The 13,170-nt window shown below is 39.0% G+C and overlaps 1 protein-coding gene across 1 annotated transcript in view; it reads right to left on the bottom strand.

Moving 5' to 3' along the window:
• Positions 1-13,170, bottom strand: part of Ndg (Nidogen) — a 150,626-nt gene that overhangs the window by 62,117 nt on the left and 75,339 nt on the right. Inside the window, exons 15-16 of the mRNA XM_071678441.1 lie at positions 10,334-10,492; positions 2,765-3,054 (exon numbers count right to left, since the gene is read on the bottom strand). Of these exons, the coding sequence (XP_071534542.1) occupies positions 2,765-3,054; positions 10,334-10,492 (449 nt within the window). The remainder of the gene's footprint in view (positions 1-2,764; positions 3,055-10,333; positions 10,493-13,170) is intronic.

Genomic DNA, 13,170 nt, shown 5'->3' with positions numbered 1-13,170 from the left:
TCACTCCATCTTTCCACCTCCAATTTGGTCTCCCTCTTCTCGTTCCCTCCACCTCCGACACATATATCCTCTTGGTCAATCTTTCCTCACTCATTCTCTCCATGTGCCCAAACCATTTCAAAACACCCTCTTCTGCTCTCTCAACCAAGCTCTTTTTATTTCCACACATCTCTCTTACCCTTACGTTACTTACTCGATCAAACCACCTCACACCACACATTGTCCTCAAACATCTCATTTCCAGCACATCCATCCTCCTGCGCACAACTCTATCCATAGCCCACGCCTCGCAACCATACAACATTGTTGGAACCACTCACTATTCCTTCAAACATACCCATTTTTGCTTTCTGAGATAATGTTCTCGACTTCCACACATTCTTCAAGGCTCCCAGAATTTTCGCCCCCTCCCCCACCCTATAATCCACTTCCGCTTCCATGGTTCCATCCGCTGCCAGATCCACTCCCAGATATCTAAAACACTTCACTTCCTCCAGTTTTTCTCCATTCAAACTCACCTCCCAATTGACTTGACCCTCAACCCTACTGTACCTAATAACCTTGCTCTTATTCACATTTACTCTTAACTTTCTTCTTTCACACACTTTACCAAACTCAGTCACCAGCTTCTGCAGTTTCTCACATGAATCAGCCACCAGCGCTGTATCATCAGTGAACAACAACTGACTCACTTCCCAAGCTCTCTCATCCCCAACAGACTTCATACTTGCCCCTCTTTCCAAAACTCTTGCATTCACCTCCCTAACAACCCCATCCATAAACAAATTAAACAACCATGGAGACATCACACACCCCTGCCGCAAACCTACATTCACTGAGAACCAATCACTTTCCTCTCTTCCTACACGTACACATGCCTTACATCCTCGATAAAAACTTTTCACTGCTTCTAACAACTTGCCTCCCACACCATATATTCTTAATACCTTCCACAGAGCATCTCTATCAACTCTATCATATGCCTTCTCCAGATCCATAAATGCTACATACAAATCCATTTGCTTTTCTAAGTATTTCTCACATACATTCTTCAAAGCAAACACCTGATCCACACATCCTCTACCACTTCTGAAACCACACTGCTCTTCCCCAATCTGATGCTCTGTACATGCCTTCACCCTCTCAATCAATACCCTCCCATATAATTTACCAGGAATACTCAACAAACTTATACCTCTGTAATTTGAGCACTCACTCTTATCCCCTTTGCCTTTGTACAATGGCACTATGCACGCATTCCGGCAATCCTCAGGCACCTCACCGTGAGTCATACATACATTAAATAACCTTACCAACCAGTCAACAATACAGTCACCCCCTTTTTTAATAAAAATGGAAAAATAAAATATGTTCATTCATATCATCAAGAACACTAAAAAAGAAAAGGTGTTATTAGACTCCACCTGCTTGAGATTACTGCAAAAGAAAAGTCACCACTGGCGAAACTGTAACACACGGAGGACAGTCTTATTAGAGAACTTCTCACTCTAAAGGAGTCCACTTTCCCTGCTACTGGCAGTAGTGCAGCTTTGAGCTGCGAGAGCTTTTATAGAGAGGTCCTGGGTGACATCAAGACTCTTTCTTAGAAAGAGGTCCTTAGGTAATCATAAATAAAATTATAAGACACAGGACAAAATGTGGAGAAATAAAAGATACAAAAGCTGTGAGACACCACAGGATAGCATTAGGATAATTGAAAGAAAAATGCAAAAAGGGTGATCATTTGGATGAGTAAATGAAAAGGCATAGTATCACTGCTGTCTGGATAAGATTTTACATGAGCCTCTCTGCTATACAGACAAGATGCTGCATTATTATAGATAAATAGAAAGAATGACATATTGGTTTCAAACTTAACTGGATAACTAGCATACCGACTCTGTAAAATAATTTTACCATCAAAGGAAAAAAATACAGCAAAATATGCATTAATGAATATAATCAAAAAATCTTTATGCAACAGTATGGAAATTTGAATAATAAACTGAAAATGAACACTGACACAAAATCTTCTTAAAATAATATATGATGTGAACACAAAAAAAGATGGGAGATATCGATCCCTCTACATTAGCATATGCCACATACACACTCAAAGTGTGTGGTGTCTTAGAATTATCATGAACATGTAGAGGTGTTAAAGATTTGTCAGCTGATGATTAAGTGTTGACAATGATGGCTATAATGACCTAGGTAGCATTAGGTGCAAGCCCAACTAACTAGCCAACCATCCATATGAAGTGACTTAATTTATCAGACATGATTCCTAGCACATATCTTAACTTACTGAGATGTTATATGCAGTTAACAAAAATAAAAGCTTAAATGGTAACTCCTCTTATTATTCAAAATCTAAAACTACTAAGTGATGCTTCTTACAGGATCCATTATACACTTATGACTTGCCTGAAGGACTGGATTCTTAATGAAAAATGTTTGTGGATGAAACCAAGGAGAAAAGAGAAGCACAGAATGTTAGACATCCCTGATTGCAATCTAAAAGTTCCCAAATCAGCTGGATGATGCTGACAGTAAACACTTAATGAAATGTGATGAACGAGTAGACAGTCTTTTATGTACTAGAAATGGATGGTTCAGTTACATTAGATGATGATGCTCTACATGACAACAATATAAAAATGTTTAAAAGCAGCTTGATGGAAAAGAAAGCTGAAGACATGAGGTCCCAATGAGCCAAGATTTCCCTCCCTGTACTGCATATTATGACCACCTTCTTCCTCACCTCTTCTGGCTGTGGCTGTCGAGGTTGTCCTGTTTGGAAAGGCTGTTGTTGATGGTGTTGGCCTGGTTGATATGGCACTTCTGGCTGGTATGTGTGCTCAGGTTGATATGGTTCCTCAGGCTGATATGGTTGCCTTGGTTGCTGGGGCTGAGAGGGTTGTGCAACAGAGTCAGCAATATCACAGGTGTACCCATCGCCAGTGAAGCCAGGCAGGCATTCACATTCGTATCCATTTTCTGTTCTCATGCATACACCATATGGTGAGCAATTCCTTCCTGTACCACAGTTTTCTGTTGATGGGAGAGGGATGTAAGAGGGTCCATGACAAAAAGAAAGAAACATATTTATTCTTAATTTTTCAGCATGATGGTATAAAAGAACATTCTACTTAGAAGATAGCTTCCAATTTTCAGTCATTTCAACATTCTTACAAGTAAATACAAGGGTTAAGTGAAAGGTAAAAGTAACATCCTAATTTGTCATTGCCCACAGAAGGAAAGGTGCAAATGGTGGAAAAGGTTAGAAAGGATGACTGTAATGATTCTAACCATCCTTAAGTAGTCTACGGGAAAGGGGTGCGGAAAATGTTTCAAATGATCCCTCATTTTTCAAGGGGAAAAAAAGGGAAAAATATAGAAATCACTAAAAACTAGCACAAAATTGTATTAGAAATACAATAAAGCTTTAATGCAAGTTATAAAAGGATATTTCATCTTTGGGCAGAAAAATGGAACACTGATACTAATACAGGCAACTCATATTCCCAGTACTTTACACAGAGGTAGTTATGTACCCTCCTATATTACAGTATGATAATGATAAGAAAGAATAAAAAAGAGTGCATACATTTTTTCATAATTCTTGAGTCCTACTCTCACCTGGAAAAAATATACATGAGGAGTACTGAAAACTATAATAAATGTTTGGACATTATAAAAGCTTCTTCATCCACATACGCATGTATATACATATACACCCATACATGCATACATATATGCATACATACAAATACATACACAGACATACACATATAAACACAAGTGCATATTCATACTTGCTGCCTTCATCCATTCCCATTGCCACTCTGACACCCATGAAATAGCATTCCCCACTTTCAATGAGGTAGTGGTAGGAAAAGACAAAAAAAAGGCCACACTCATTCAAATTCAGTCTCTAGCTGTCATGTGTAATGCATCGAAACAACAGCTCTCTTTCCACATCCAGGCCCCACAGCCTTTCCATGGTTTACCCCATACGCTTCACATGCCCTGGTTCAATCAACTGACAGCACGTCAACCCCGGTATACCACATTGTTCCAATTCACTCTATTCCTTTGCATGCCTTTCACCCTCCAGTATGTTCAGGCCTCAATCGCTGAAGATCTTTTTCACTCCATCCTTCCACCTCAAATTTGGTCTCCCGCTTCTTCTTCCCTCCACCTCTGACACACATATCCTCTTTGTCAACTTTTCCTCACTCATTTTCTTCATGTGTCCAAACCATTTCAGCATAACCTCTTCTGCTCTCTCAACCACACACTTTTTATTACCACACCTCTCACCCTTTCATTACTTACTTGATCAAACCACCTCACACCACATATTGTCCTCAAACATTTCTTTTCTAACACATCCACCCTCTGCCGAACAACCCTATCCAAAGCCCATGCCTCACAATTATATAACATTGTTGGAGCAACTATTCCTTCAAACATACCCATTTTTGCTCTCCAAGATAACGTTCTTGCCTTTCACACATTCTTCAACGCTCCCAGAACCTTCACCCCCTCCCCCATTCTGTGACTCACCTCCGCTTCTGTGGTTCCATCCGCTGATAAATCCACTCTCCGATATCTAAAAAACTTCATTTCCTTCAGTTTTTCTCCATTCAAACTTACCTCCCAATTAACTTGTCCCTCAGCCCTACTGAATTTAATAACTTTGCTCTCATTCACATTTACTCTCAATTTTCTCCTTTCACACACTTTACCAAACTCAGTCACCAACTTCTGCAGTTTCTCACCCAAATCAGCCACCAGTGCTATATCATCTGTGAACAACAACTGACTCAATTCCCAAGCCCTCTCATCCACAACAGACTGCATACTTGCCCCTCTCTCCAAAACTCTTGCATGCACCTCCCTAACCACCCAGCCCATAAACAAATTAAACAACCATGGAGACATCACGCACCCCTGCCGCAAACCTACATTCACTGGGAACCAATCACTTCCCTCTCTTCCTACTCGTAAATATGCCTTACATCCTTGGTACAAATTTTTCACTGCTTCTAGCAACTTACCTCCCACACCATATACTCTTAAAATCTTCCACAAAGCATCTCTATCAACCCTATCATATGCCTTCTCTAGATCCATAAATGCTATAAGATGTTTAACATATTATAGGTCAGTAGAGTATGAATCTGCTTGCAAAGTGCTGTTCAATAAGATTGAAATAGTCCAAATACAGATTTGGGGATTGCAACTGAAACACCTAAAATCAATACTTTCAGTGATGTGAAGGTTTAGTATATTCTGTTAAACCCTTTTGCTGTATAAAAGTGTATTCAAGTAATGGACCTTTAATTTTCCTCTATCACATAAGATGCAAAAATGTCATGCCACTAGAAAAAAATTTCCCTTCAATGAACTGCATTCAAGATTCTTTGACCATGCCATCTTAGCTAATATAAAAAAAAAAAAAAAGAAACTAAAGTCATTTTGGCAGTGTCTGAGAATGGGAGCAAGTTCAAGGACATTGATGAATACTGATTATCCTGCCTGAGAGGTACAATTGGGCGATAAGGAGGTGGAAATACCTTATGTACATCTATCACCAGTGAAGCAACATCGTCTCCTGCATAGAATACAAATGGCATAAAGCAGAGAATGTCAAAGGACAAAGCCGCCTACATCTATACTGTATTTGAGTGATGTGAAAACTTGAAATTCAGCAGCAGCTAAATGTCAAATCTTTCACAACACTCAAATGTAGTCTAAATCTAGCAGATTTTGTCCTTGAACATTCTCAGTCTTACACCTCAATTCATGTGCAAATGGTTTCAACCATATGTCAAATGTTCTTTTAAATGATTCTGTAGTTGTTTCTGGGAAACACTGCAATGGAGTTGTCCTCTGCCAGTAGCCTGTCAAGGGCCTAAAGGATAAGAAGCAGCTCTGGAATCTGCCACAGATTAAAAGGGAAAACTATCAAGAGTGATGGCAGCAAATGTAAATGGGACAACTGATGAGAGTAAAAGGAGGCAGCATGTGGACAAATGTAAAGTTATAGCTTGAATGTGCCAGGGATTGAAAAAAGCCATATCTTTGGGCAGGGTATATGGGGTGAAAATCGAAAAGATGAATGCATGTCATGAGTGCATGGAAGGAGGACTGGTATGGACAGGAATTAATGAAAATTATCAGGGACAAGGGACAGAAGGTAGTGCAATTCAGCTATCACTGAGAGCATGGGAGGGTGTTACAGAGTATGTGTGGAATAGATCAAGAATAGTGTGGGTGAAAGGAAAGATTAGAATTGTAAAGCATGCATAGATATGTGCATATGTGCCTGTGAACATGAAGAAGGTGTAGGGTAGGTATCAAATGAAGTGTTCTGGAGATATCTAAACGATTGCATAGATGATTTGAAAATGGAGCGAGAGGTGGTTATAATGGGTGATTTGAATGCAAAGGTGGGATATGACAAAACAGGTGAGATTGTTGGTAAATGGGGAGTGCCTGGAGTAAATGAGAATGAAGGTTATCTCATGGATGTCTGTGCTGATAGGGGTTTATTCCTTGCAAACACCTTTTCTCACCACAAGATGATCCATAGGTATACATGGATGAGAAATGATGAAAGAGAACAGCAAGAGGGTTTGATTGACTATGTAGCAGTGGATGAAAGATTGAGAATGGCTGTGCTGGATGCTAGAGTGGGGAGAAGATTCTTTAGAGACTCTGACCATTTTGCAGTTTTGCAGGGTTAGGATCAGGAAAAAGTGCAGGTGTGGCATAAGGAAGAATGGAAAGGTAAAAGCACTGGCAAGTGAGAAGATAAAACAGAAAGAATGCAAGGAGGAGTATGAAAAGAGGGTGATTGAAAGTTTAGCTGGAAGTGCAGTAAATGTAAGGATGGAGTCATGCTAAACGTTGTAGATTTAGTAGCTGGATATAATGTCATGAGACATAGAAATAAAACTAGAAATGCATGGTGGACAGATGAGATCAGAAATGCTGTGAAAGAGAAAAAAAACGGTGTGGTAGATTGCTCAAAAGTAATGTAGCAGTGGAAATTCAGCAAAAGAAGGGGAGAATATAAGATGTGTAAGTGGACTGTTAAGAAACTGAAGGGGGAAAGCAAAAAAAGAGTACATAAAGATTTTGGAATAAAGTTGAATGAAAAGTTTAATGAAAACAAAAAATCTTACGCGAGGATATGAAAAAGGAAAGAGGTAGATGTAAGAGTGGAAATGTTAGTGTTAGAAATACAGAAGGGTAGTTGCTAAATCAAAAGGAAAACAGAAAGAGTATTTTGAAAAACTAATGAATTTTGGAGAAGGTGAGGCAGCAGCTTTTACATGCATGTGTATGGAGGATGAAAGAAAGACTATATAAGTGCATGAGTCTTTAGCAACAAGGGAGTTAAAGAGAGCGATAATGTTACTGAGGATAAGAAAGCCTCCTGTAGTGGATGGGATTATGACTGAAAAGCTCAAGTACTGAGGAGAAAATGTGATAAACAGGATGCATTTGATATGGAATCAGAGTTGTGCCTGAAGATTAGTTGAAAGCTATTATTGTTCCTTTCTTCAAACGAGAAGGTGCTAAGGATGTACATAGCAATTAAAAGGGAATAAATCTGTTAAGTTTACCAGGAAAAGTGTATGCAAGCGTTGATTGATAGAGTGATGTTAGTGACTGAATGTAGAATAAGTGAGGAGCAAGAGGGCTTTTGGAAAAGTAAGAGATGTGTGGATCACATTTTTGTGGTGAAAATGAATGTAGAAAAGTATCTAGCATAAGGTAAGAAGTTGTTTGCAGCTTTTATGGGTTTGGAGAAAGCATATGACAGAAACAAGTGAACTGCTTTATGGGTTGTGTTAAGGATATATGGGGTGGGGAGACAACCGTAGATGATGTGGAAACCTTCTTTAGAGTACCAAATGCATGTGTAAGAGTAGATGGAAAGTTGAACAAAAGTTTCGTTATACATGTGGGTGTAAGGCAGGGCTGTGTGATATCACCATGGCTTTTTGATATACATATATACATGTATCTATCTATTTATTTTCATTTATTATACTTTGATGCAGTCTCCCGCATCAGCGAGGTAGCGCAAGGAAACAGACAAAAGACTGGCCCAACCCACCCACATACACGTGTATATACATACATGTCCACTCACGCACATATACATACCTATACATTTCAAAGTATACATATATATACATACACAGACATATACATATATACATATGTGCACAATTCATACTTGCTACCTTTATTCATTCCCGTTGTCATCCCACCACACATGAAGTGACACCCCCCTTCCCCTGCATGCGCGCGAAGTAGTGCTAGGAAAAGACAACAAAGGCCACATTTGTTCACACTCAGTCTCTAGCTGTCATGTAAGATGCACCGAAACCACAGCTCCCTTTCCACATCCAGGCCTGCAAACTTTCCATGGTTTACCCTAGACGCTTCACATGCCCTGGTTTAATCCATTGAAAAGGCATATAACAGGGTTGATAGAGATGCTCTGTGGAGGGTCTTAAGAGTATATGGTATGGGATGTAAGCTGCTAGAAGCAGCGAGTTCTTATCAATGGTGTAAGGCATGTGTACGAGTAAGAAGTGAGGAGAGTGATTGGTTCCCAGTGAATGTCGGGCTGTGGCAAGGGTGTGTGTTGTCTCCATGGTTGTTTAATTTGTTCATTTTTGGGGTGGTTAGGAAGGTGAATGCAAGGGTTTTGGTGAGAGGGGCGAGTATGCAGTCTGTTGTGGATGAGAGGGCCTGGAGAGAAAGTAGGTTGTTGTTTGCCGATGATACAGCACTGGTGGCTGACTCAAGTGAGAAACTGCAGAGGTTAGTGACTGAGTTCAGAAAAGTGTGTGAAAGGAGAAAGTTGAGAGTAAATGTGAATAAGAGCAAGGCTATTAGATTCAGTAGGGTTGAGGGACAAGTTACATGGGATGCGATTTAAATGGAGAAAAATTGGAGTAAGTGAAGTGTTCTAAATATTTGGGAGTGGACTTATCAGCAAATGGAATCATAGAAGTGGAAGTGAGTCATAGGGTGGGGAAGGGGATGAAGGTTTTGGGAGCAATGGAGAATGTGTGGAAAGATATAATGTTATCTCAGGAGCAAAAATGGGCATGTTTGAAGGAAGAGTACTTCCAACAATATTATATGGTTGCAAGACATGGGCTATAGATATGGTTGTACAGAGAAGGGTGGATGTGTTGGAAATGAAATGTTTTAGGACAATATGTAGTGTGAGATGGTGATCGAGTAAGTAATGAAAGGGTAAGAAAGATGTATGGCAATAAAAAGAGTGGTTGAGAAAGCAGAGGAGGGTGTGTTGAAATGGTTTGGACATATGAAGAGAATGAGTGAGGAAAGGTTGACAAAGAGAATATATGTGTCAGAGGTAGAGGGAACAAGAAGTGGGAGACCAAACTGGAAGTGGAAGGATGGAGTGAAAAAGTATTTGAGCTATCAGTGCCTCAACATGCAGAAGGGTGAGAGGCATGCAAGGAATAGAGTGAACTGGAATGATGTGGTATACTGGGGTCAGTGTGCTGTCAATGGACTGAACCAGGGCATGTGAAACGGTTGGGTAAACCATGGAAAGGTATGTGGGGTGTGGATGGGGATAGGGAGTTGTGGTTTCAGTGCATTACACATGACAGCTATAGCCTGAGTGTGAACGAATGTGACCTTCTTTGTCTGTTTTCTTAGTGCTACCTTGCTGACACAGGGAGTGGAGATGCTGTTTCATGTGGGTTAGGGTGGCACTGGGATTGGATAAAGGTAAGCAAGTATGAATATGTACATATCTATATATGTTTATGGCTATGTACATGCATATGTGTATATATTGATATGTATATGTATGTATATGTACGTGTATAGGCGTGTATGTATAAATGTGTGTATATGAGTGGATGGGTCTTTCTTCATCTGTTTTCCTGGCGCTACCTTGCTGATGCAAGAAATGGCGATCAAGTATAATAAAAAAAAATATGACAAATAAATAGTAGTTGTTTCATGCATGTTCGTCTCTCCTGGGAGTCTACTGAACAGTTGGTCTAGCTTGCTGAATGGGCAGTCATATATTCTCATCTGATATATTTTCAATAACTGTTTTTAGCATCAATGACTTACTATTTTTCTTCTTTTTTATTAACTGAAAAACAGAGAAAAATAGAAAAATGAACATTGAAATGCTGAAAGACATCAAAAACCTGTTGATATGGAACTCAAAATTTTCAATCTTTTATTTAAATAAGTATACACACAACTACAAAAGAGCTGGTGATAACACTTATTGCAGACTGACCTTGCTCAGCAATTGGACTGCAGGTCTGTCCATCTCCTGAGTAGCCTGAGAAACAAACACAACGAAAACTTCTGACTGTGTCATCATACACACAACCAGCATATGGGCTACAAATGTTAGAATTGATACAATCACGTTGCTGGATGACTGCTGATCCTCCTGAGGGAAAGGGATTGTATTTAGAAAAGTTATAGGGAACATTTTGTTAAATGAATTTTTCTTTCTGTGAATGATTAACAACAGACTGAGCTGTGTTATGAAAAATGTAAATATCTACAAGTAAAGGGTATGAAAAAGACAGGTAAGGTAAAACCTTAATAATTACTCACTCTGCTAGTATGAATAAGAAACAGGCTAAATGACTGAACAGTCCTTTGAGGAAAGATGTCCTGTTCCTATTCCCAATAGCTCTGTAAAGTCACATAGTAAATTATTAAAGTTAAAGGCTATACACTATAGTTTCACTTCCATGCTTCCCTTGCTTCCTTTGCAGGAGGGAAGTTATTAATGAAATTCTCTATACCTGAAGTAAATGCACCAAGTCCATCTTCCCTACAATCTTCAGAAAGACAAAGGGGGGGGAAAAAGATAAATATTCTCAAATCTAATCTTGGGCTGTTGGGCTGAATAGGGGGGGGGGGGAAAAGATAAATATTCTCAAATCTAATCTTGGGCTGTTGGGCTGAAGAGTTGGTCAACCAAGCCGTTGGAAGCTGCAGCATGCATGCCCATGTAGTCCGAACAGCCCAGTTGGTTTGGTACAATTTGTAGGTGCTTGTCTAGGGCACTCTTAAACTTCTCCACTGAGCATCCCATGGTATTTCTGGTGATTGCAGGAAAGTTTTAAAGAGACTCAGACTCCTTATGTTTAAAGTGCTCTATCTTTTTGTGCATATCGCACCTTTGGATTTCAGAGCTAGTATTTTACAGTCTTCCAAGTCTGTCAAACCAGCGAGTTGTTATTTCAGGGAACAAACTGGGGACCATGCCTTCTAGGATTTTCCAGGGATAGATGATGATATTCCTCCCTCAAATGCACTCTAGGGAGTTTAGCATCACTGACTGAAATCATCTAAAATCATTTCCTTCCTTTACCATGATTATATGGGTTATGAGAGATCTTTGAACACTTTCTAACTGCAATTTTGTCTGCCTTAAAGGGTGATGTTAGAACACAACAGCATATTAATCATGAAAGAATTAGCATCTTGAATAGAATCACCAGTGGTTTCTCTTATCTTGTCTTGAAAGTCTCCATAAGCCAGCTCACCTTCCTTCTGGTGTAGGCAACTGTTATCTTATTGTGTTTACTACAGGTTCAGTCTTTAGACATCATTACTGAGAGGTTTTTCACATTATTCAACTGGTTTATGATTATATATCTGTCTGTCTGGTGTTTAGTATTTCTTTATTTTTATTCCCTAACCAGAAGTTGAAATTCATCACCTATGAAAAGCATGTTGTTCTCAGTGGCCCAAAGGAAGACTTAATTTGTGTCTCTTTATGGACTCACAGCATCCTCTACTGATGTGATTTTCATACTTATTCTTGTATAATTTGCAAAGGATGATATGAAACTGTGGTTCATACTTGTGTCAGTGTCAGATATAAAAATGAGGAATAAAAGGGGTGCAGATACAATTCCTTGGGGGACTGAACTTTTTACTGAAGAGAAACTAAAATGGCATTTACAACTACATGCTAGGATCTGTTAGTCAAAAAGTTGTATGTCCATCTCCCAATTTTTGGGTTATTTCCATCTTTTACATTCTAGGTGCTATGACACAATGGTCATATTTATCAAATGCTTTTGCAAAGTCTTTATTAATCATGTATGCATTCTATTTGTTTTCCAAAGCATCAACAACCTTGCCACAGTGGTTAAACATATGAGAGAGGTAAGATCTTCCTGCCCTGAAATCATGGTGTTCTGGGTTATGTAAATTGTGAAGTTCCATAAATTCAGTTAGTTTGCCTCTTAGAGCACTCTCAAAGATTTTAATGCTTTACAATATTAGTGCTTTCGCTCAATAGCCTTTTGGAATTAATTTGCTTCCACCTCTGTGGAGTAAGGCGATGCAAGTCAGTTACAAACTCATGGGAATGATGCTAGAATCTAGATTCTTATCTAGAGGATATTCAAAGATCATGCAAGAGGTATGTTGCATTTCTTTAAGATGAGTGAATTCCAAGAGCTCAGGCCTGGGGCAGAGTTGAGGTAGAGATATTCAGCATGTGGAACATGAGGGGATTACTGTTTCAGCAGATATCTGTTGGTTCAATTATCTTTCAAGTGTTTTATGCTCGATGAATACCAATTCATACTTGCCATTTCAGAATCTCACTCATCTGGTAGTCATATGTAGAAGTATCTTCTGTTTTTAAGAAAAGAAATTTGTGATCCTTAATTTGCATTTTACATTTAAGTAAAAGTATTTTGGGTTATTTCTTAAAGTCAGTGTTATATAATTCATTAGATAGGTTTTCTTTCCTTTGGTGAATGAGCTGTGGCTTCTTCAAAGAGCCTACCATTCTTTTTCACCTTCTATGTACAGCTTGTCTTTCTCATTCTATCCTAGACCTTTCATGTTTTCCTATCACTGATATGTGTTAATTGCATGTTTGAACCACCAATATGGCCATGGCATTTACACACTCCTCCAGGTGGTTTGGCATTCAAACTTGTATATACTTCCATTAAGTTGTGATCTGAGCACAGGGTGTTTGAGATGGTGATCTAGCAAATTAGGTCCATATTACTTGTAAATATTAAATTCCGTATCATGTCACATATTAGGTCCACATTAATTGTAAAGACAAATTTCAGAGTTATTTCC

This window comes from Panulirus ornatus, chromosome 27 (genome assembly GCF_036320965.1).
Source record: "Panulirus ornatus isolate Po-2019 chromosome 27, ASM3632096v1, whole genome shotgun sequence".
Taxonomy (NCBI): Eukaryota; Metazoa; Arthropoda; class Malacostraca; order Decapoda; family Palinuridae; genus Panulirus; species Panulirus ornatus.
Note: the sequence above shows the minus strand (reverse complement) of the source record. Positions and strands in the feature narration are given on the sequence as shown.